The sequence below is a fragment of the Embiotoca jacksoni genome, unplaced genomic scaffold (genome assembly GCF_022577435.1).
Source record: "Embiotoca jacksoni isolate LCO1_2020_lvr unplaced genomic scaffold, fEmbJac1.0.p SCAF_42, whole genome shotgun sequence".
Lineage (NCBI taxonomy): Eukaryota > Metazoa > Chordata > Actinopteri > Embiotocidae > Embiotoca > Embiotoca jacksoni.
Genome location: NW_027185395.1, coordinates 1,532,675 through 1,557,926, shown reverse-complemented (window position 1 = coordinate 1,557,926; position 25,252 = coordinate 1,532,675). Strand labels below are relative to the sequence as shown.

At 41.8% G+C, this 25,252-nt stretch overlaps 2 protein-coding genes across 3 annotated transcripts; both read left to right on the top strand.

Annotated features, from left to right (window-relative positions):
* Positions 1–9,099: 9,099 nt before the first annotated feature.
* LOC138210100 (GTPase IMAP family member 4-like) lies at positions 9,100–11,647 on the top strand. Its single transcript, XM_069169050.1, has 3 exons — positions 9,100–9,127; positions 10,898–11,309; positions 11,359–11,647. The coding sequence occupies exons 1-3, from the start codon at positions 9,100–9,102 to the stop codon at positions 11,525–11,527; spliced, it is 609 nt and encodes a 202-aa protein (XP_069025151.1). The 3' UTR covers positions 11,528–11,647.
* A 2,590-nt stretch (positions 11,648–14,237) lies between these two features.
* On the top strand, positions 14,238–23,892 carry LOC138210104 (uncharacterized). Of its 2 annotated transcripts, none has more exons than XM_069169054.1 (3): positions 14,238–14,305; positions 14,433–14,576; positions 20,590–23,892. In XM_069169054.1, the coding sequence occupies exons 2-3, from the start codon at positions 14,440–14,442 to the stop codon at positions 23,309–23,311; spliced, it is 2,859 nt and encodes a 952-aa protein (XP_069025155.1). In that variant the 5' UTR covers positions 14,238–14,305; positions 14,433–14,439; the 3' UTR covers positions 23,312–23,892. The 2 variants fall into 2 exon arrangements, with proteins under 2 accessions (XP_069025155.1, XP_069025156.1); XM_069169055.1 differs by having other exon boundaries at positions 14,244–14,305; positions 14,429–14,576.
* Positions 23,893–25,252: the final 1,360 nt, after the last annotated feature.

The window sequence follows — 25,252 nt, the reverse complement described above, 5'->3', positions numbered from 1 at the left end:
ATTAAGGTATTCTTTAAGGATATTAAGGATATTTTTTTGTATAAACACAAAAATGTTACGATAATATATTCCCCCACTGCACGAAAAATGTTTTATATAGAGAAGAAAAGAGATTATACACACAATGCTGTCGATGTATATAAAGGTACCTGATATGGAATGAAAATAAAATGAATGTATGTATACATGTTCATGAAAAGAATGACTAAAACACGGTCAAAGTATACTCTATAATAAAACAGGAAGGTTACACATTGGAAGACATTTAGACTGCATCAGTCAACATTCAGAACCAGTTTCCTTCATTTTTACAGTTTTCTACATTGAAGTTAAACACAAGACATCAAGACTATAAAAAAAATACAGATGGGACTGTGTAGTAAACAAAAGAGTGTAAACATATCAAAATGTCTAATGTTTTAGATTCTTCAGAGGAGCCACTGATGACAGATTTGCACATTATGTTGACCAGCTTCATGAAGTTGCTCCTGTTTACAGTTTGCTGGTAGAACCTCACTCTGCTGTTACATCATATGGACATCAGGCTGGTAGTTGTTCAGTAATCCTGCTGACACACGTCATCACCTCCTTGGTGGAGGTCACAGAGAACGTGTCTAGTGTAGAAACGTCAACACAAACAGTCTGCAGCTGCTTTTCCACGGACTTGGAATATCTCTTGGTTTTCTGGGACTTTCCTGATGAGCTCTAAGACTTGTTGAGTTCTTTTGGAGTTGTTCTTGAACAGGTGGTATCGATTCCCGCTCTGCTCGATGATGTTCTTCAGGTGAACGTTGCTGCCGATGAACTGCTGAGCAGAACCTTTCAGATCTTCCGCGTGCGTCAGCAGGATCACTGTGACCTGGAGACCGTTGGAGACAATATTTCAGGGTTTGTAAAACGCTTTTATTGATGATTCCCTGTGAAATATGTTTTATTTGCAAAGGGATAAAACAAAACACAGATATGACCTGCTGTATCTGTCCGGTGAAGCCGACCAGATTCAACAGGTGCTTCTACAGGTGCAGCCGCTGCATGTCGGCGGGAAGACGGACCTGCAAGCTCTGCATCTGTGAGAAGATGTTCATCAGAAAGATCAACAACGTGCAGAATCCTTCCGAAAAGCTTCTTAATCTCATCACCACAGTTTTACTGCTGACATCTGTGCAATTTTTTAACTTCTCACTGTCAAAATAGAAGGAAACCTGCAGCGAGTGATAAAAGTCTGAGTCCATGAAAAATCTAGAAAGGTCAGAAAAGTTCATGAAACTTAAACTGTGATTGTGTAAAAAGCTTGAATGACATAAAGAGATTAATTGATATGTGAAGGTGCTTTTTTTTTTTAGGATAATTTTAAAGTTTGAATGAAGTTTCTTTTGGGTAAATGTATGAATGAAAAGGTTGAAGATGTTTGGTGGGATTTATGACATTTACTCAAATTATGACTGAAGTTGAAACAAAAGTGATTAAAATGATTTAAAAAATGAAGACAACCAAAAAATGTTTGAAGGTTTCTTAACTTTTTGACATTTATTAATGACTATTAATATGTTAAAAACTACATGAAAATCTGTCATGAAAACTGGTCATACAGAACATTTCTCTGTGGGAAATAATGCCTAAAAAACATTAAATATTTTAGATAGGACTAAATATATATATTACAAAAATGGAATAGATGCAACAATGTCATAAGTGAGCTGAAGATTTTAATGTTTGAATGGAGTTTTTATTTTAAAGTGTGTAAGGTATATGAAAAATAAATAATACTGGAATAATATTAACCTGGACGTCACGTTTTCAGGGGTCAGGACTCAAATGCACGATTCGACAAGTGAAGTAAAGCTCTTTACTGAAAATGGTGAGTTCAACAGACAGAAGCATGAACAGCAAAGATCCAGAAATTATGAAGAATAAATTCCAACCAGATCCAAAGGGACAAAAACAACACTTATGGAACTGGAAGATTTACTGAAATAAACCAGTAACACAACAACGATCTGACGGAGGAGGTCGGGAGTACGCAGACTTTCTCCACACGAGGTCAGAGAATGACTGAACGCAGCTGAAACAATCAGACACAGGTGGGAAGATGGGGACAGGAAGTAAAGACAACAGTAGGTAGGTAGGTAGGTATATACTTTATTAATCCCCGAGGGGAAATTTTTTCGCCACAGCAGCATACATACAGAAGCAATAATAGAAACAATAGAATAAAATAATAGAATAGAATAATATAATAGAAAAGCAATAAAATAAAATAGCAGTAAATAGCAGTAAAAAAAATATAAATATAAAATATAAAATGCACAGTATATACAGTATATATACAGTACATTATATATCTATATATATTATATACAACAAACCAATAAACACAGTTAACATATATATATGTATATATATACATACAGTACAGTATATATCTATATATATAATATACAAGCAACCAAGAAACACAGTCAACAGTGTTATTGTACTGTGATGGATTTTGCCAGAGGTGAGTTATTGTACAGTTTTATTGCAGTGGGCAGGAATGATCTCCTGTATCAGTAATGATCTCCTGTATCTGGAATGATCTCCTGTATCTGGAATGATCTCCTGTATCTGGAATGATCTCCTGTATCTGGAATGATCTCCTGTATCTGGAATGATCTCCTGTATCTGGAATGATCTCCTGTATCTGTCCTTGTGACAGCAGCTGGAGGAATCTTTTGGAGAAAGTGCTCCGCTGTCCCTGCAGCAGGTGGTTGAGAGGGTGGACAGGATTATCCAAGATGGACAATAGTTTGTCCAGCGTCCTCCTCTCCACCACCTTTTCCAGACTATCCAGTTTGTAGCCGATGACGGAGCCGGCTTTCTTAACCAGTTTGTTAAGTCTGTTGGTGTCACCGGCTCCAATGCTGCTCCCCCAGCAGACCACAGCGAAGTACAAAGCACTGGCCACAACAGATGGTAGAACATCTCCAACATCTCGCTGCACACATTGAAGGATCGAAGTTTCCTCAAGAAAAAGAGTCGACTCATCACCTTCTTGTAGACAGCGTTGATGTTGGTCTTCCAGTTCAGTCTGTTGTCATGGAGACATCAGGTACTTGTACTCCTCCACCATGTCCACCTCCTCTCCCAGAACTCTCAGCGGTTGTGGAGCCGTCGTCTTCCTCCTGAAGTCGACCACCATCTCTCTGGTCTTGGTCACGTTCAGGAGGAGGTGATTTCTTCCCGCCCACTCCACAAAGTCCTCCACTACTGCCCTGTACTCCTCCTCCCGTCCATCCCTTATACACCGTCCACTGCAGAGTCATCAGAGAACTTCTGCAGATGTCTTGACTCTGAGTTGTTCTGGAAGTCAGTTGTGTAGAAGGTGAACAGGAAGGAGACAGAACAGTTCCCTGAGGAGCTCCAGTACCACCGACCACCGTATCAGACAGCACACTGCCCAGACGGACAAACTGCGGTCTGCCTGTCAGGTAGTCAGTGATCCAGGAGACAGTGGATGCGTCCACCTCCACCACCCGCAGCTTCTCACTCAGCAGCAGTGGTTGGATGGTGTTGAATGCACTGGAGAAATCAAAGTGATTCTCACAGATTCACCGTTTCCATCCAGGTGAGACTGAGCTCGTTGTAGCAGGTAGATGATGGCATCGTCCACTCCCACATGAGGCTGGTACGCAAATTGTAGAGGGTCCAGAGAAGATTTCACCAGCGGCCTGAGGTGGGCCAAGACCAGCCTCTCCAGCACCTTCATCACATGAGATGTGAGGGCAACCGGTCGGTAGTCGTTGAGGCCAGATGGAGACGTCTTCTTGGGGACAGGAACCAGACAGGACGTCTTCCACAGCACCGGGACCTCCTCCTGCTTCAGGCTCAGGTTGAAGAGGTGTTGTAGGACCTCAGCCAGCTGGACGGCGCAGGTCTTCAGGACCCCGGGGCTGATGCCTTCAGGTCCTACAGCCTTGCGCTGGTGGAGTCTCTCCAGCTGTCTCCTAACCTGGCCAGTCGTCACAGAGAGGGGGGTAGGGGGGGGGGGGGTCATGGTGTCGATGGAGGAAGAGTCCTTTGAGATTGAGGGCTCTATGCAGCTCACCAGGGGGCGCAGAGGGGGGAGGGAGGGGCAGCAGAGGTGTTTGGGAGGTGTGAGGTGTGGAGGAGACAGATGAGGGTGGTGAACTAAACCTGTTGAAGAAACAATTTAGTTCATTTGACCTCTCCAGGTTCCCCCTGATTGTTCCTCTCCAGGTTCCCCCTGGTTGTTCCTCTCCAGGTTCCCCCTGGCTGTCTCTCTCTCCCCTTGAACCCAGTAATCTCCTTCATACCGGTCCACACCTCCCTCACGTTGTTCTGCTGGAGTTTGGCCTCCAGCTTCCTCCTGTAGGAGTCCTTGACCTCCCTCATCTTCTCCTTCAGGTGGCGCTGCACTCTCCTGAGCTCCTCCCTGTCCCCAGACCTGAAGGCTGCTTTCTTCTTATTAAGAAGAACTTTCAGGTCACTGGTGATCCAGGGCTTGTTGTTGAGGAAGCATTTTACAGTCCGGGATGGTACGGTGGTGTGTTCACAGAATTTAATGTATTCTGTGATACAGTCCGTCCTGCTGTTGATGTCCTCCCCATGTGGTCCACACAGCACATCCCAGTCCGTGGACTCAAAGCAGTCCTGCAGGGCGTCTTTAGCCTCCTGTGTCCACCTCCTCACAGTCCTGGTGGTCACAGGCTGCCTCTGCACCAGAGGAACATACCTGGGAGTCAGCAGGACCAGGTTGTGGTCTGATCTACCAAGGGGGGGGGGGGGGGGGGGCAGTAGTACTGTATGCATCCATGGCATTAGCATACAGTAGGTCCAGAGTTTTATTGTTCCTTGTGGGGCAGTTCACATACTGGTGCAAAGTTGGCAGTACTTTATCCAGACTGGTTAAAGTCTCCAGTAACTAACAAAAATGCACCGGGATGCTGAGTCTGCAGTTTAGCCACAGTGGAGTAGATGGTGTCCACTGCTGCCTCTACGTCAGCTGATGGAGGAATGTAAACAGCGATAACAATGGTGGACGTGAACTCCCTTGGTAAATAATAAGGGCGCATCCCCACGGCTAGAAGTTCAATGTCCGGGCTACAGAAACGTTCCTTCACACACACGTGGTCGGGATTACACCACCTCTCGTTCACATAGACTTCAATCCCTCCACCTTTCTTCTTGCCGCTCCGAACAACGTCTCCGTCCCCCCGAACAGTCCTGAAGCCGGTACGGCTGCGCTGTGATCCGGGAAATGTGAGTGCAGCCACGTCTCGGTGAAACACATGATGCTGCACTCCCGGTACTCTCTCTGGGTCTTTACCAGCGCGCCAAGCTCGTCCGTCTTGTTGACCAACGACCTCACGTTCTCCATTAAGATCTCCGGTACCGATGGTTTATATTTCCTCCTTTCCGCCTTTAGCTTAGCTCCAGCTCTGCAACCCTGCCGTCTTCTCCGAAGTTCAACGGGGATCTCAGGCCTCGCTCCGGGCAGCAGCAGTAGAGGTCTACTCAGCGCGATCAGCTGATCACGAGAGTAAACAATAACAGTGCCCCCAACCAGAAACGTGGAAAAATTACGGTCCATTACGGACCGTTAACTTAACACACGAGAGAAAGAAAAAAACAAAACAACTACGAAGAGGAGAAAGGCTTAAAAAATACTAATAATACTAATAACAAGGGGAGGGGAGCTGCTGCAACAGGCTGCCGCTAGCGCGGCGCCATCTTCTTTTCGAAGGGAGACAAGAAGGTGAGATGTGAACGTGAAAGACTGGACAGACTGATAAAACTAAACGATGTGAACACAAAACCTGAGGAAACTGATATGAAAAAAAGACAAAACAAAACAACGATGAGCTGCAACACTGGAAGCAAAATGAATCGTTTGTGAACCTGAGAGGACGATCTCGAAGGATCTCAGCAACTGAATGTTCGTAGACGATCATAAATCCAAATCATTGATCCCTAATTTCTGGTATTCCTCAAACTACTTGTTTGCTGTTAGAAAAAGTGTAAAACATGTGGTATGACTGGTGTTTAATGCATCAGTAATATGACCTGACACTTACCTGCTCTCGTGTCATACGGAGGAGGGCTGCTCCTTCTGAAACAGTGAACATCAGTATTTATTTTTAGAAAGCAGAAGTCACATCCTGCTTTAAATTTGCTTTTGTTGAAACAAGTATTTGAACCGTTTTCTGCTATTTTACTGGACATTACATTCTGAGATTACACTGTGCACTAATCACTTTATTAGGAACCCCTGTACACCTGCTTCATCCAATCAGACAGGCTGGTCTGAGTAGTTCAGAAACTCCCGATCACCGACTTCACCACACCGACCTCAGAAATGAAGTACGAGCTCAACGTTTGATATGTGTTAGCAGTAAATGTGGTGTTGCTCTATCTATGATCAGCCGGGACACCTGCTATTTATTTGTCATTTTCTGACACACTTTAAGAGTAGCCCAATGCTTGAGGTGAAATCGTAATTATTAACAGTAGTGTAAATTATTCTAGTTAAATGCAAAATTGCCAACAATTTTGTTAAAAATGCATTAAAAGGATTCAGGGCCGCTTGGTCTGTTCGACTGTAAAGACAAGGTTAACTTCAGTTTGGTGTACCTACACTAAATCTAAAACAGTTTTCTCACTTAGGTCGGAAAAAAACATACTCAAAAAAGAAAATACTCAAAACCAGTGGCAACCATCAGTGATGTCATCAACCATCGGTGATGTCACCAACCATCAGTGATGTCATCGTTGGTTTGTGAACGTTATGAAGCCTCCAGTTCAGATTCTGTCCGTCACCATCTTGTTAGTTCGGAGCGGTTTGGAGCAGGAAGTGACCATATTTGGACGAGCTGGGGGAGGAGCCAGCAGTGGATCTGACTGATCTGATTAGACACCTGACGATACTACGTCCCGCCCACCGATAGCTGTAACCTGACTGCACCACAGGCCTGTCAATCAAACAGACACGCCCCCAAAAACAGGTCTTCTTGAATCTTCTTTTCTAATGAATGAGGGATTATTTTCAGATGGACCTCCAGAAAACTAATAAGAAGGAGTGACTTTAGCTAACAACACCGAGATAACTGATGGACACATTTTATTCACTTTGGATTTGATGAGAGAAGTTGAATGGGAGTCTATGGAGCCGGAGGCTTTTTGGAGCCGACCTCTAGTGGCACTCGCTGGTATTGCAGCTGAAGACACTTCTGCATCGGAACCATTTTACAGACCTGAAGCTATGAACTCTTTTATATAAAGTCAATGATTAGCCCTGAATCGGGGCGGGACTTCTGCTGTCCGTATCTACGCTGTAAGAACAGTTATAAAAGGATAAAGTTTCTACCTTTTCGTGTCCAAAGCATCCCGTCTTCTTAAGACCACGCATTCGCTGTAATCGTTGAACTTGTACACAAACAGCTGATGATTCAAACACCACTTCGTACATTCGCTGCTCAGATTTTCGTTGCCGATTGCCAACTGGATGTTGAGCTCTTCCTTCAGATGACTGAGATCTGACATGTTGGGGAACATGACATCTAAATTAAACATGACTTCTTCTCCAAAGATAGTTTTGAGTTTTTTGATTTGAGCCTCGACTTCTTCCTTTGAGCTGTTCTCTTGATCTACTGCCAGTATGAAGAGATGAGGGCCGGGATAAGAACGTGCCATGCAATCAATGATCTGCTGGTCCGGGTGGAGACATTCTTCAGCAAAGATATCAACGGCGATGATTTTGAACGTCTTGCTGTCTTCCAGCTTTACAATGATGTCCTTTAACTGGGCTTTCTTTCCAAACAGAACAATGGTAAACTTGCTTTCACAGTTTTTCATATTTTCTGTAAAAACAGAAAACATGATGTTTGTAACAGTTTATATCAACAATTGGTAAATGATGTCTTTGTTTTCTGAATCCTGGGATAGTAAATGTAGACCTGTTAATGATCTGCTTCAGTTTCTATTTCCTCATATCTACATGTCAAAGAGAATTATAGCTGATGTGAAGAATTTTTTTCTTGTTCTCGTGATTAAGAAGTGAACAAGTGTTTTACAGACAATGTTTGACCTTTATTTTGGTCTATCACACATTTTTCCTTGAGAAATACATGTTCTACCTTTAACTGCACCATGTAGTCATGTTTTAATGGGCAGTCCTTCCTTTTGTTATTATCCGCTCCACAAGAATGTCACACCGATGTAGATGCACTACTTTGGTTATGTAATAAACCTTCGGCCGACAGCTACAACTCATTGACACAGGTGGGGACAGAAGCTTTCATCAAACTGCTGTTTAAAGCAATCATCAGTATTTAATATGTAATAATGTTACACTGTAAAGATCTGATCTCCACTGAAAACACAGTGAAATATTTGAAAACACATTTAGTCCTTTAAATTCAAAATACAGGTTTAGTTGTCAAAAGCAGAAAAGATAATATCATCACTGAAATAACTGACATTGCAGTTGGTAACTGGAAAATACTAAATAAATAATACATAAATAATCTTTAGAAAAGAGTAAGAAGAGCCTCATATTGATCCTTGTGGGACATCTTTATATTTCATATGTTGATGTGAGGTAATATTGCTTACAGCTTGAAAAATAGGACACATTTCAGGAAGATATTCTGATAAAGTGATATCAATGGGGTTTTTAATTTTACTGTTTCATCAGACTATCAAAAACATTTTCAAATATAAATGTTTGTCAACAATAAAACACCAAGTTTAACAAAGCTGATGCCCAAAAAAAATTTAACCAACATAAAAGCATGTAATGGATTATGAATATAGATAATAAATGTTATTGATCTTGATTTGAAGTAATCAAAGACAATAAGAGAGAAGAAGTGAAGTCACTTACGTGTTGGATTTCTGTTATAATAATCCATCTTCCCTGTTTCTTTAAGAGCAGACAGCAGGTTTCCTTGAGTTTCAGGATCAACTATGAAAAGTGTCAAAGTGAATCTCTGTGATATAGATAGAGAAGTCGGATCCACCCAGGAGGCGGAGGGTTAAAATGCCCCGGTAAAACAAAATGAAAGTATGCGTCTCTTTATTATTCACAAAAGGTGAGCAGAGATGGGAAACAACTCGTCAATCCCTCGAGGTAAACCTCTTTCTCAGCTTTATTAATTCTTAAATATTTGTGATCATTTCTGATCCGATAAGTAATATGTGGGCTGATACAGAAATGAAAAAAATATGCCAGCATTTTGCACAAAAGCTTAACGTGTTCAGAAAGGAAACATGTACGCAGCCTCTCTAAATACATTTTAGCTAAGCGAAGAGGAACTGACAGGTTACTGAGATTTGCTGTTATATAAAGAATGTTCAAATGAAATGAAATCAATGAATCCAATACAAACATAGAAATAAGTCAATATTTACATTTTGAAATAATCTGTCAGCTGTCAGTCAAAACGACTGACATTGCAGTTGGTAACTGACGAATGTCAGTGAACATTTTTGGATACTTGTAGGTACATTTAGTAGGTAAGATATCTTACCTCCAGAGTAAATGATTTCAAATGTAAATTCAAATTTACAGAGTAATTATCAATAAAACAGTTGTTTCAGAATCACTTGGACCTTCGAATCGATTTTGAAAATACAAAAACAGAGAATTTTTTTCTTGAAGTTGCTGCCCTTTCCTCCCTATAGCTAATTTTTGTGGCATTTATTTATTTCATGATGTACATCAGAACTAAAGTTATTTATTCAGCTGTCATTCATTTCAGTTTGAATGAGTCGGCCTGCTGGTTTTAAGAATGTGGGGAACTCCTGATATTTTAACATCAGCACACATGAAGCCTGAACCAACTGTTTGTGTCCCAGCAGCATCTTCCTCCTCTTCTTCAAACCACTGCTCCGTCACCTCTTCATATTCTGGATTGTTATTCATTTTTGGACGTTTAACAATTTTACGATGTTGCTGTTTTCAAACTGAGCTTTGTCCCATCATGTGACTGTGCTATTATTAACTAGACAGGCGGAAGGAAAAGTAGTTCCTGTCTGACTCAGACTGATTCTGGTGTAATTACTTTCTTTTCCTGTTGATGATAAAAATACACATTTACTCCAAATTACTGTTTAATTAAAACATTTTTTAAATGAAATTTGGTACTAGAAGACAAATGTTTGGAATTGGAATTATCAATACTTGAGCATCACTCCTCGCACCACTATTCAATATACAGCAGTCAACACTTGTTAGATATCACCGAGCATCAACCATCAGTGATGTCATCAACCATCAGTGATGTCATCGTTGGTTTGTGAACATTATGAATCCTCCAGTTCAGATTCTGTCCGTCACCATCTTTGCTATTTTGGAGCAGTATGGAACAGGAAGTGACCATATTTGGACGAGCTGGGGGAGGAGCCAGCGGTGGATCTGACTGATCTGATTGGAAACCTGACAATACTACGTCCCGCCCACCGATAGCTGTAACCTGACTGCACCACAGGCCTGTCAATCAAACAGACACGCCCCCAAAAACAGGTCTTCTTGAATCTTCTTTTCTAATGAATGAGGGATTATTTTCAGATGGACCTCCAGAAAACTAATAAGAAGGAGTGACTTTAGCTAACAACACCGAGATAACTGATGGACACATTTTATTCACTTTGGATTTGATGAGAGAAGTTGAATGGGAGTCTATGGAGCCGGAGGCTTTTTGGAGCCGACCTCTAGTGGCACTCGCTGGTATTGCAGCTGAAGACACTTCTGGATCAGAACCATTTTTCAGACCTGGAAGCTACGAACTCTTTTATAAACAGTCTGGTTTTATATCCAGTCTGTGGTCACCACAAGCACACTCAAAAACATTTCAAAATGTTATGAATTTATAAAGCAGATATCTTTTACTGTTTGCAGGTCCTCCTTTAAGGATTGTGATGATTGGGAAAACCGGAGTTGGGAAGAGTGCCGTCGGTAACACCCTCGGGGGTGAAAAGGTTTTCGAGTCTTTGACGAACGCGCAATCCGTGACGGAGACCTGCGAGAAAGAACGCGTCAAAAGTCGCAGAAAGATCCACGTGGTCGACACGCCCGGCATCCTGGACACGTCCAAGAGCGCAGAGAGCATAAAGAAAGAGATCGTTAAATGCATCCAGGTGTCCACTCCCGGCCCTCACGTCTTCCTCCTGGTCATCCAGATCGGCAGGTTCACCAAAGAAGAAGAAAACTGCGTGGAAGCCCTGGAGAAGATCTTCGGACCGCAGTCGTCCAGGTACATGATCGTTCTGTTCACGCGCGGCGACGAGCTGAAGGACAAAACCATCCAGGACTACTACTATTACTTAATAAAGTAAATACCTACCTACCTACCTACCTACCTACGTGCTGGACGGCCACCCCAAACTCAGAGAGCTGATCAACAGGTGCGGGAACCGGTACCACATCTTCAACAACGACGCTTCGACAGATATCAGCATGTTGTTCCGCCTTCTTATCAAACTTTATACGGGAAACAACTCGGCCGGGATGAAGAAACAGAAACTGTAAAAGAAGAGAGTGAACAGTATGTACGCATGTATGACCCATATCCTCCAACATACATCACATACCTTCACCTACTTACAGCACAGATATCCGTGTGATTGGCTGATATACTGGCAGCATGTGGTGCTGCTGGTAAATATAGAGCCGCACAGTCTGTCCTCATCTCAGACATGCACGTGCTGTCACGTGAAATATAAAGATAAAATATCCCGCCCTCTGCTTTGGGTGAGCTAAAGGTCTTCAAATAGAAACTTCTAAGTAAAGGTGTTCAAAGGATGTATTTTATGAATGACTGACAATGCAGCGGTGAAGCACATGTTGATTATTGGTTTATTATTGGTATGTTGAACATTTGTCATGAGGTATTTAATAAACTCAGTGAATGCTGCTACAAACAGCTGAAGCACAAATAAAACTTCTGTGTCTGTTAATGTTTTAAGACCAACTCACGGTGCCAAATTTGTTTCTGAAACGTATATGAATTTAGATTTAGTAAAAACACAAATTTTGAAAAACAAGATCTCATAAATTTGACTTACATACATTTTTTACTCCCCAAAAAAATTTGATTTGCCTTTTTAGGAATTGGATTTACTTTTCCATTATTTAAATTTAATATCTAAACTTAGATTTGTGAAATCAAATTGTGTACATTATCCCATAATTTTGACTCATAATCAAAGTCACAAGTCAAAGTCAACTTTATTTTTAATTTCACCATATATATAAGACATGCGGAGATGCAAATGCAGGTCCATATAGTGCAATGATTGCACCTGAGTCTATTTTTATAAAGTGGATTAGTTACTCATAATTAGTCAACTTCATTTTGACATTACTTTCTCTTTTCCACCCTGGAAGACTCTGGGACCGGCCGGCATCTCTTATAAATACTCAGGAGCCCTCCGGTACCATCGTGGTCTGAATGGATGCAGCAACTCTGAGACCTGTTGAAGGAAGTGACGCCTTGATTTGTGTGGAACTTAAGGGCACTTCAGCCTTCAATGTTTGACTTCCAAAGACTTCATTTGGAAACCCCGGTCCTGATCCCGACCTCTCAACCTCCACGCCACTGCTGAATCGCAAAGTTTGCCCAGTTGAAGTTTTTCCATCCTCCTGCTGTGATGACTGACTTTTTTGTTGTCATGTGACTCCATCTTTATTCAGCAGACATGAAGTTGTGCTCGTGAAGATGACAGTGTGGAAGACTTCTTATTAGTTTTCTGGAGGTCCATCTGAAAATAATCCCTCATTCATTAGAAAAGAAGATTCAAGAAGACCTGTTTTTGGGGGCGTGTCTGTTTGATTGACAGGCCTGTGGTGCAGTCAGGTTACAGCTATCGGTGGGCGGGACGTAGTATCGTCAGGTTTCCAATCAGATCGGTCAGATCCACCGCTGGCTCCTCCCCCAGCTCGTCCAAATATGGTCACTTCCTGCTCCAAACCGCTCCGAACTAGCAAGATGGTGACGGACAGAATCTGAACTGGAGGATTCATAACGTTCACAAACCAACGATGACATCACTGATGGATGATGACATCACTGATGGTTGATGACATCACTGATGGTTGATGACATCACTGATGGTTGATGGTTGGGGGCACCTCTGACTGGCTTCCTCTCCATAGCAACAGCTGCTGAATCTTATGGGTATCATAGTATTTAGTGCCACCTCTCATACCAAAGTGACACAAAGGTGAAGTCATTCCAACTAGTTCGGGTGGTATTTTTAAAATAGAGGTTCTCTTCTATGTTGGGGAACGCTGAAGGTCATGAAAAGGACATTTTCCAGTGCAAAAAGACGTGATGGTGAAAAATCTGCTCCAAACCGCTCCGAACTAGCAAAGATGGTGACGGACAGAATCTGAACTGGAGGCTTCATAACGTTCATGAACCAACGATGACATCACTGATGGATGATGACATCACTGATGGTTGATGACATCACTGATCGCTGCTGCTTAGTTCCAGTAATGGTGACGGTGGTGGAGTTTCAGGACACAACATTCGGTTTAAGGTAGTCAGTACTGATTGGTTAAAGGCTTCAATAGTTTCAACAACTCCTCATCGGAGTGAGTCCAGACATAAAGCCATACATGACCACCGAGGCACCGCCAGCTGGAGGTGGCAAAGAGGAGGAGGACATTTTCTAACTGGTCATAATCTGCATTTAATGGTCTGTCGCTGACATCTTATGCGTTAAATCACTCTTCAGTAAACACATGAACTGATGGAGGGATGAACCCGACTCAACCTGACACTTCCTGCTTTTACAAAGCTGCGCTTCATTTGCTTTTAGTCACTTATTATGTTCCAGGCAAACATTATGATCCATAAATCGTAATTGGGATACGTTCACAGGGTCCTCAGCTGCAGTCGTGTAGTCAGAGAGTTGGTGTGTTTAACAAGAGAGTCTGAAATGATGAAATACCGCAAGGTTTAAATCCAGATGTTTGTTCAAAATCATCCCACTGAACTCCAGTAAATTTTTATTGTGACACGCTGAGCAGCAAAATCTATAAAAACAGTGAGTCGTAGGATTTTAACCACATTTACAGTCAAACTTTACCTTCAAATGAAATAAAATATAAAATCTGAGCGTGGTAGGTTTATGCACCGTCACTGTGTGTGTGTGTGTGTGTGTGTGTGTGTGTGTGTGTGTGTTGTATTTTTAGACAGGCCAGCCCCCTCACATATCTGACAGCAGGTTAATGGCCCTCAGTGACAGTATATCGGAGCAGGTCCTCCACACACATCCGAAGGATTATCACCATTACAAGGTACAACACCGCTGCCTCTGCAGGGTTCAGGGTGTGATCGATGTTGTCAGTATCCAGAAAGGAGACCAAAAGGAGGATATCATAATTATTTTATGTATTTTTTTTTCTCTGTGTGTGTTTGAGGCAGTTTGAAGATGTCTGGCGAGAAGAGCCCGGAGGTGGCCGGCTGCGACGCCTCCATCATGACGAACTTGTGGGCGATCAGGGAGCGAGAGTACATGCAGAAGATACAGCAGGAGGACGAGCGGATGGAGAGGAGCGCTCTGCCCTCGTAAGGACCAAACCTGTTCATGTCTGTGTGCACGACCCGTCTGCGGGCCCTCAGAACTCTTCATAAACCAAAACTTTATGAGATCCCAATGAAAGATTTTGCCTTTATTGGACAGGATATTATTTATTTGAATTTAGGATTAAACCTTTCGGGCAGTAGAACATGATACTGAACCCAGATCTCTGCATCCTGACCTGCAAAGAGATAATTACAAGCTAATCAGAAGTGACCTCCATGTATCTGAACACATGTAATTCATGTCACTGTTTTCAGAAGGAAACTAACATTTGCAAAGCTGAATGTATAAAAACAGTGCAAAGTGCACAAAACGTCATGGTTCTTTTCCAAAAGTAAGAAAACTTCATTCAAACTCCTCTCGAAATGTGTAACTCTGCTTATATCTCATAATCCCTGAATTTTCATCATATATTCAGAAATAATTAAAAAGAAATCCACTCAAATAGGTGGAACAAATCCATCCTGATGGAAATCTGATCCATCGGCACACTGAAAGGTCAGAAGTTAACTCTGACACCAGAACCGAGACGGGAGAACGCATCACATATCACAACCTTTTGGGCAGCGAACATATTTAGTCGGAGGTGTAATGAACACCTGAACATGGTGACACAAATACTGTTTTTACAGTCGACACTGACCACTGAGGGAAAGAAGTTCAGGTTAAACCTGCCGTACATCAGAGATCAAGCTCAAGAGTCAAGTCCATAAACTTACAACCAAGGACATTTTAAAATAAGATACCAAAGTTTTTTCATGTTTTCGTGTTATTTGCATCTCTTTGACATTTAAAAAAAGAAATTGTTTTTAGGTTGATTTGATTCAACTAAATAACAGTGAAACGCCCACTACTGATCTTCAGTCCTGCTCTATGCATCAAAGTTTATTTGTACTCAGTTTGACTTATTACGAAGACAAAGTTTGTATGTTGTCGTGATACAAAGACCAGAAAGATTTTCAGCTGTCTGATATTCTATTTTTCTTCTGGACCTTATAATACGCATTATAAGCAAGTTCATTAGTATGACACGTCTATTCACTGAAGCAATTTAAAGAAACAGCATCAAACATTATGCTGGAGTGCAAAACTTTGACATAAATAAATGTCCGTTAATTCAAGCAATTTCCAAAAGAGTTGTATTTTCAGTCCCAGACGGATTAACCACGTAACCATGCTTCATAAATGGAAACCGCATCCATACATGTGGTTAAAATACATACATATGACAGACACATACGTGAGATATAATAAAAATAAAAAAGAAAGGCTCTTGTTCTCCAAAAGTCAGATTAACATTCAGAATATAGATAAAGTGCATAAATCCTCTCCTCTGAAGAGTCGCACAGTAACAAGGAGACATAAAATCCTCCTGTCGAAGTTCTGTGGAGTAACGAGTTAATGAAGAGCAGCTGCTCAGACTAACTTTTTACATCTGATTTTCCCACCCTGGCTGGGTGAATGTAAACCGATCACGCTCTGTGGGGAAGAATGGGGACAAAAAGTTTCCGTCATGCAAATCTTCTTGACTTTTCAAAATGTAATCGGACCGAATGGATCAAATTCTGACAGTGAAAAAGTCATATTTTGAAGTTTGTGTTGACTTTTATTTCATCTACCCTTCATTTATGCACAATTTAGCAACGTGTAGGACATACGTGCGTGTTGAGAGTTGAGAGGGTATTTGTTATTTTTCTCTCTGGCAGAAAGGGGACAGAAGTTCCACACTGCAGATTTCAAATGCAAATTCAAGAACAGAAGAACCCTAAGCCCCGCCCCCTTTTATGACTTCCTCCAATCCTCTTAGTCCCGCTCCCTTTTTTATGGCGTTGATCGTAGCTGTCAATTAATTAATGACCTATTGATCTTAGTCCGGTGTTGTTTGATGTTGATTTTACAACATGTAATAAACTAGTTAATTACCCTGGGAAAGGAAGGAAGGATTTTATGATCCATTGATCTTAGCTGACCTCAACCCCCATACACACTTCCCTCCGATCACGTGACCCAAGAGGTGGAGTTTAAAATGAACCAATGAGAGTGGAGTAGGTCGGCTTTATAGGGAGCGAATGGATTTATAAGGTCAAAATGAAGTCGTCGCTCTAAGCACCGCCATGACAACAGATAACTAAAAAGTTAAACCATCCAAGTCTCTGATTATCTAATCTATTGTCCCAGAATCAAACAATGTCCACACAAGCACTGTTTAGCAAACATTTAGGGTATCGTGTCAGACAGTCAGCCTTCAACCACAGAGCACACAGAAAAGTTGTATTTTCTGCACAACACAATCAGACTTCTTTTGTCATCTCTACTCAAACATTGAAGCACTGAGGTTTAGATGATGAGGAGAGAGAAAGTTCTTCAGGATATGAGGATCCAGAGTTGTGCTGCCGGTACAGACCTGTACTGAGCCGGCTGAAGCAGAAGAAACAAGCACGGGACAATTCTTTTACTTTTGATATCAGTGTTACTCACCTTCGACCACCAACATGAAACGGGAGGTTCAGTTCATATTATATCTTCAGGATCCCTCTGCAGGTCACTCACATGGTTGAAGAGAATCTTTTTTCAAAAAGTGAGCTTTTTGAATGACAAAACATCTTTATATAATCAGATCAAATGTAGTAATGCTCACTTTTTTTTTCAAACGTTTATCTTTTTCAAAATATTAAGCATTTTTGAACATGTTTTTAACATTTGAGTGAATGAGGAGATTCTTCAACTCCTCTAAAACTTTCTGTCGTTGTCACAACAGCAGCCAGACATCATCTCTCTGATTCCTCATGTTTCCCGTGTTTCTTTGTCTGACTGATTATTTGTGTAACGTGTCCGAGCCGTCCTCTCCTGAGTGGCAGCTCCACCTCACCTGCTCCTGATCACAGGTGACAAAACTGCACTCAGTGAACTCATCAGCCTCCTGATGAAATGATCTGGTCCTTCAACTACTCTGTGCCAAATGAAGTCATGCCAGGTGGAAGTTTCAGTCTTTGTGTACCTTTTGCATAGCTTGTTTTTTTGTTGTTTCTTCCTGGATTGAAACCTGTTCAGTCATCAGCTCATGTCTGCCTCGCCTCACATGCGTCTTTTGTTAAGTTTGATTATAAAATGAATTTCTTTTTGTTAAACCTCTGGTGTGCTCCGTCTTTGCTGCGGCCAAGAACCGGGCCGTAACACAAAATATTCTAAAATAATATAAAATACTCGTCAGAACATTTCAATATTTTAATTTTTGTCACAAACAGCAACATAATTCTTCATAATGCTTGTAGGTAAGATTGGAGGGATATAATTTATGTTATGTTATTTTTTGGACACCTGGTAGCAGTAATTGGATGCACATGGGTGTTTGGGTTAGTGTATATCCAGGGCACAGGAAACAGGAGAGGTGCACAGGAAGAGCAACCACTTCAGAGCACAACCACCAGACCAGAACTACACAACCCAACACATTTCATGGTATGATTTTTATTCATCTTGTACAACTACATCTCTTCAATAAACTGCAATCAAACACCAACAGACTAGTTCTCATCTCAATGATCTGCGTAAGAACTTCAACCCTTCATGTGACTAATGGAAAAAGGGCACTGGAAGGAAAGGATTAGCATTACAACCACTGTTAGTCTAAATGACAAAGAAGTTTTGGAAATGAAATCCCTTCCTCTAAATTGTATCCCTCCAATCTTACCTACAAGCATCATGAAGAATTATGTTGCTGTTTGTGACAAAAACTAAAATATTGAAATGTTCTGACGAGTATTTTATATTATTTTAGAATATTTTGTGTTACGGCCCGGTTCTTGGCCGCAGCAAAGACGGAGCACACCAGAGGTTTAACAAAAAGAAATTCATTTTATAATCAAACTTAACAAAAGACGCATGTGAGGCGAGGCAGACATGAGCTGATGACTGAACAGGTTTCAATCCAGGAAGAAACAACAAAAAAACAAGCTATGCAAAAGGTACACAAAGACTGAAACTTCCACCTGGCATGACTTCATTTGGCACAGAGTAGTTGAAGGACCAGATCATTTCATCAGGAGGCTGATGAGTTCACTGAGTGCAGTTTTGTCACCTGTGATCAGGAGCAGGTGAGGTGGAGCTGCCACTCAGGAGAGGACGGCTCGGACACGTTACACAAATAATCAGTCAGACAAAGAAACACGGGAAACATGAGGAATCAGAGAGATGATGTCTGGCTGCTGTTGTGACAACGACAGAAAGTTTTAGAGGAGTTGAAGAATCTCCTCATTCACTCAAATGTTAAAAACATGTTCAAAAATGCTTAATATTTTGAAAAAGATAAACGTTTGAAAAAAAAAGTGAGCATTACTACATTTGATCTGATTATATAAAGATGTTTTGTCATTCAAAAAGCTCACTTTTTGAAAAAAGATTCTCTTCAACCATGTGAGTGACCTGCAGAGGGATCCTGAAGATATAATATGAACTGAACCTCCCGTTTCATGTTGGTGGTCGAAGGTGAGTAACACTGATATCAAAAGTAAAAGAATTGTCCCGTGCTTGTTTCTTCTGCTTCAGCCGGCTCAGTACAGGTCTGTACCGGCAGCACAACTCTGGATCCTCATATCCTGAATAACTTTCTCTCTCCTCATCATCTAAACCTCAGTGCTTCAATGTTTGAGTAGAGATGACAAAAGAAGTCTGATTGTGTTGTGCAGAAAATACAACTTTTCTGTGTGCTCTGTGGTTGAAGGCTGACTGTCTGACACGATACCCTAAATGTTTGCTAAACAGTGCTTGTGTGGACATTGTTTGATTCTGGGACAATAGATTAGATAATCAGAGACTTGGATGGTTTAACTTTTTAGTTATCTGTTGTCATGGCGGTGCTTAGAGCGACGACTTCATTTTGACCTTATAAATCCATTCGCTCCCTATAAAGCCGACCTACTCCACTCTCATTGGTTCATTTTAAACTCCACCTCTTGGGTCACGTGATCGGAGGGAAGTGTGTATGGGGGTTGAGGTCAGCTAAGATCAATGGATCATAAAATCCTTCCTTCCTTTCCCAGGGTAATTAACTAGTTTATTACATGTTGTAAAATCAACATCAAACAACACCGGACTAAGATCAATAGGTCATTGAGAGGTAATTAATTGACAGCTAAAATCAACGCCACAAAAAAGGGGAGCGGGACTAAGATCAAAGGGGTTACGTGATTGGAGGAAGTCATAAAAGGGGGCGGCGCTTGGGGGGGGGTCATAAATCACATGGCAGGTCATAAATCAGGTCGTAAATACCAGTTTGACAGAAGGTGTTGCATATCTCTCTCTCTCTCACACTATATAACTGATTTGATGTAGCTAAACTCTCAGTACAAGATCACACCAAGATTTCTCTGGTTCTTCATTTTCAGACTCAGGATAAGTGTAAACTTCCAGCTTTTTTCTTCTTCAATAACGTCTATTATCTCAGGTTTGCGGATATCGGTGGTAGGTATTGGTGTAAGAATGATAATGATGTTATTGTCGTGGTCCAAAAGAAGAGTGTAAATGACCTCCACACATCATGCTGCTCCTACTGGGGCAGGATTTACAAATTGGTTAGCTTAAATGTTAACCTATTTGATAACATAAACATTGGTTCATTATTTAGTCTTAACCCAATTTCAAATGTATCATCTGTCAGTGATTCATACTTTAAGTTGACAATTTAAACAAGTAATTTCCTGTGTTTTATTAGCATTACTTCTGGATCAGTGGTAGCAGCACAACATATACCGTGTCAATATAAACAAGGTGGAGTTATTAAAGAGATGTCAGCGAGTATTTTAACCAGAGTATCACTTCATCAGTCAGTAACATTACCTCACCCGACGCAAAGTCACAGGCCTAAATATAAACAGCAGTCATATATACATACTGCTGCCGTCACACCTCTGCGAATATAAATTAATCTTTACTTTACATTTAAGATGAATGAGATGATTCTTAAGTATTTTGTATTTCTTCTCTTGTATGTTTCAACAGCATTAACAAGGACTGGGCGAGTCGTTTGTCTGCCAAATTGGGAAGTTACAAAAGGGTGGAGAGGAAACCTAAACTGGCTGAGAGTCAGGCAGATAACAATATCTGGAAGAGCAAGCAACCCCAGGTTCCTCCTACTCTTCCTCGTGGATCAGGTTCAGATCTTGGCAGACCGGGAGTCCAGAACAGAGGCTTCTCCACTCCAGCATCCAACAAAAAGGACAAAAAGGGCCAGGACAAGACTTCCAACAGGCTGCAGTTACTCGTCTCCATCACCCAAACCCAACCTTCAGCTTTGGTGTGGGGGAAGTCATGGAAGTACAACAAATCCTTACCATCACCAGCAGAGGGCCCCACAGCTACCTCAAGCTGGGGTCAGTGCTGGATGTTTGCAACCCAGCAGCCTTACTCTGAAGCAGGCGAGCCTTGGGTGAATGGGCCTAACTTCTTCGATCCTCACAGCCTTCATCTCTGGAGGAAACCGGGCTGCAGGGTGGTGGACTCACAGGACCTAGACTTGAGTCTTCCCCCTGAGGAGTGGCAGATATCCTGGAGAAAATCTGACAAAAACAATCAGGCGGATTCATCTGGAAATGGAGAGAATGTCCCGAAAGATGAATTCTTTACTTTGCTGATGGAGACTCAGCACCACAATGAAGCCTTGTACTCGTCAGAGTGGAGTGAGTCGTGGACATCCACCAAGCCAGCAGATCGGCAGGATCCCTCGACTGTTCCAGATGATGGTTTAATGAATGAGTCTGTATCTAATGCGCAAGATGAGGATAGAGAGATGAGCTCAGAGTGGGAAGAATGCTGGAAGCGTGTTAACCACCATTGCTGCAACAGATCCAAGTTGCCTCAAAAATCTCACAGTCTAGAGTGGGTCAATTCATGGAGAGCAGCCATGGCGGTCCTCAACAACCACAAGAATTCAAATCCCTCCGTAGTAGGCAGCGAGAAGAAACGGTCCTCCATCCACGAAACACCCCAAGAACATAAGTACAAAGATCTGTACTTGCAGCTCTGCAGTGAATTTGAGGCCCTCTCTGAGTGGAGCAAGTCCTGGCAGGTGACCAAGAACAACTCCAAACCATGCGAGGAAATCGAGAAAGTCCTAAAGGCTGCACCACCAAGGATGGAGACCGGCGTGGAGGCTCAGCGGGTGGAGAAGAACCATCGGGTGAAATGTTCAACACCAGAGAGAGCAGACGCACGCTATGATGAACTGAAACATGATGTAATGTATATGCCAAGGAGAAAATTCACCTATTCTAAGCTTCTTATTTTGAAAAACATAGAAAACACCTTGGCGTCTGAATGGAGGGACTCATGGAAGGTAATAAACCATCGAATGAGGGTGGAGAGAAGAAGAATGAGGTCTGACCCTTTGAAGCCTTTCAGAGAGTCGGAGAAGGGGGAGACCATGAGGCCAAGTGCCTCCGAGTGGAAGAACTCGTGGAAATATACCTGCCAGCCCTTGAACCAGGAGCCTGATCAGTGGCAGCAGGGTTGGTCCACCACAGCCCCAATCCTTGTGAGTAGGGCATTGAACCAGAACCATTTTGTGCCTGTGGAACTCCCTAAGAATGGGCCAACCACGGAGCTGAGTTGGGGAGAATCATGGAGGTTCTCAAGGCACCAGCATCGATCACAATCTGTACAAGGAAATTCACAAGTCAGCCAAAGAGGGTCAAGTGTGGCTTCTCACCTCCTCGAGAATCCGCGGTCACAAGAGACTCTCGTTGAGTCCATTTCTGACTGGCAGGCAGCCTGGATGGTGTCAGAAACTGAGTTCCGTCATGACAGACCATCCCTGACTCAGTGGAGGGAAGCCTGGATGTGGTCGGTCTACCACATTCAGCACTGGACTGAACAGGTGCCGAGAGTAAACCGGGTGGATGAAACGATGGAGATCCAACCCGTCAAAGAGAAGACTTCTCTGCAGAGCTCCAAAGCTAAAATGAGCCGCTCTTTTGACAATCACATATTCAGAGAAAGATACCCTGAGAAAGACTGGAGCACTTCATGGAGCGCTGGGTCACTCCTCAACCATCAACCGGGTTATTCCGGATCTTCAGGAATGAATCAGCAAAGCGTAAGCAGCACTACTCAGCAGCAACACGGTGGTTCAAGTGAGTATGGATCGAAGTGGGGGAGATCGTTCAGGCTCGCCAACCCCATGCCGCACATTGAGCAACCATGGGTGGAGTCCTGGCCTAATCCAGGTACCTATTCAGCCATGTGGTCAAGAGGAAAGAAAATACAAAATGACATCAGAACCAACTTCTGCACCAACCCTGCAACCTTCAAGCTTTGGGGAAGCTCCCATCGGTTCCTGCAGGGTGCCGGTGCACAGAGCAAAGACAAAAGTAAGCAGAAAGTACCCAGTGATGTGAGAGTGATCGTAGCAGAGAAGACCAGGACAAGGAGGACTCTGTTCTCCATCATTGAGAAGGAAAAACAGTCAGAGAGGCGGTTGGCAGGATGTCACCTCTTGGGTAAAACACAACCACGTCCCAAGAAAGGTCCTGGTTCAGTAAAGATTCAGCTTAAAGGCAAAACCAAAGACAAGTTCTTTGAAGAGTGGGCCGAATCGTGGAGGTTCTTGGTCCGACCTGTTAGTCTGAAAAAGCAGATGTCCCTCAAGTCCCCCTCAGGCTGGGATGAGTCATGGAAGTTCCTCATTCCATTGTACCAGCCGATGAACGGCCTAAAAGCCAAATAGTTCGTTCAGTCGTTTTTTTAGCTCCATCAAATCAGACAGGTTTTTTTTTTCAGAATTCAAACATCACAAACCTTGAACCATTAAAACATTAAACAAATTTGTGTAGCATTTCATGGCAATACACAAACAATTATAAGGTTTCCAACTTGCAGTTTTTGGCTCATCTCCCACTAGTTGATAATGTATTAGTAATGGTGAGGTATTACACAGATATAAGCTCGTAAAACACTTTTTTTAGACAATGTGCAAACTTTTATTTTCCAAAGAACTAAACTGTTTTGCCAAAAAGGGAAATCATCCAGTTTTGTCTGATATTCATCACATCCGTGGGAATCACCACTGTGTTCCCTTTTTATTATCATAAAAAGATCACGTTTTACATCACAACAAACTCTTTTAATCAGAACTCGTTTTTATTATGGAAAGAAAAACACGAAGAGGAAAATTGTAAGTTGAATTTTGAAATGTAAAGAAGAAATGATTGTAATGTTGATGAGCTGGCAAATGCTGATTGAAGTACTTGTTTGCGTTGGTGTAAATGGATTTATTGCCAATCACTCTATTTTGAATAAAGGAGTAAAAAGATAAGTTTGTAGTGTTTATTTTTGTTCTGTACTACAAAAACAGTGTAACTCAAAATGTTACAGATTTACAGGAAGTGATTTACATAACTCTTCTTCCAGAAGGTCATAACTAAACCAGTTTTCCTGCAATTATCCATTGGTGTTTAATAGTTTTAAACTACTGACAACTTGTTGTCCAATATTGCATGCTTCTTTGTGGCAGTTTCTTGTTTAAAGTTTGGGAAAACATTCATATTTATCAGGAAAAAACACTGAAAACTCAAACTGCATGGTTTCAAAATGATTGAATCATAAATGTGAATGTGAATGAGTCTGTTTACACATTTCCTCCCCTGTCACTTGGATCCAAATCTGAAAGTTAAACCTGCAGATAAAATATGACTCAACTTGAAAATGGCACTTCTTCTTATAACACTCTCACCCATATTTCAGTTCAGAGGGTTCAGACTAAAGGAAGAAACGATCCACTGTTTCCTTTTGGATGTGGTCTGTTTTTTTCACACTTATTTCACATAAAAAAACAAGAGGTGAAATGTTGCACACCAGTTTCATTTTCCCTCTCTGATCCTGGAAAATCCCTGCACCCATGTACTGATACATCAAACAACGACACGTGTGTGTCTGATGATCTTGCTTGTACAGTAGCTACATTGCTAACACTGATTATGCAGATAGATGAGTTAAGAGTAGTTTGGATTGAATGAGTAATGGCTGCACGGAAGAGCAACACATTTGTTTATGGAGAAATTTCAATCCCAGACAGATTTTCATCAGTCCTGCTGGTAAATAGATATTACACCTATATAGATGGTTAAAATGTGTACATATGACAGGCATATATACATCTGACCGTTCAATAAGTGCACAATGATATTCACTCCCAAAAAGGGAAAATACAAAGAAAAAAAAACCTAAAAAAGAAAAAGTTAAAAATTCTTAAACAGAAGGAATGCTCTAGTTCTCATAAAAAAGACAGATTAACCTCCGTTCAGAAAATAAAGTACAAAAACCTGTTCTCTTAAGAATAGTGCAGCCACAAGGAGACATGAAATTCTCCTGTCAATGTTCAGTGGAGTTATGAGTTAATGAAGAGCAGCTGCTCTGACAGGTGGCTGATTTCACAGACAGCACTCAAGCTGTAGGAGAAGGACGCTGAGTGCACCTAGTGGACAAGTTGGGTGTGACATGAATCTATTAGTTAAACACAGAAAACAGAGACTGGTTCTCTTCCCTCTTCACACATTCATCAGAACATCTCCTCCTGAGGTAAAACCGTAACTTTCAGCCTAGTTTTCCATTTATCCATCGAGGCTGCGTCCAACATGAGATTTCCTGTGATTGTTATGCAACGTATATA

Excerpts from the sequence above, each read along its gene's own strand:
- LOC138210100 (XM_069169050.1), top strand. The coding sequence starts at position 9,100 with ATGGGAAACAACTCGTCAATCCCTCGAG. Across the intron at positions 9,128-10,897 it reads CAACTCGTCAATCCCTCGAG|GTCCTCCTTTAAGGATTGTG; the intron begins GTAAACCTCTTT and ends TACTGTTTGCAG. Across the intron at positions 11,310-11,358 it reads AAGGACAAAACCATCCAGGA|CTACGTGCTGGACGGCCACC; the intron begins CTACTACTATTA and ends CTACCTACCTAC.
- LOC138210104 (XM_069169054.1), top strand. The coding sequence starts at position 14,440 with ATGTCTGGCGAGAAGAGCCCGGAGGTGGCCGGCTGCGACGCCTCCATC. Across the intron at positions 14,577-20,589 it reads GAGAGGAGCGCTCTGCCCTC|CATTAACAAGGACTGGGCGA; the intron begins GTAAGGACCAAA and ends ATGTTTCAACAG.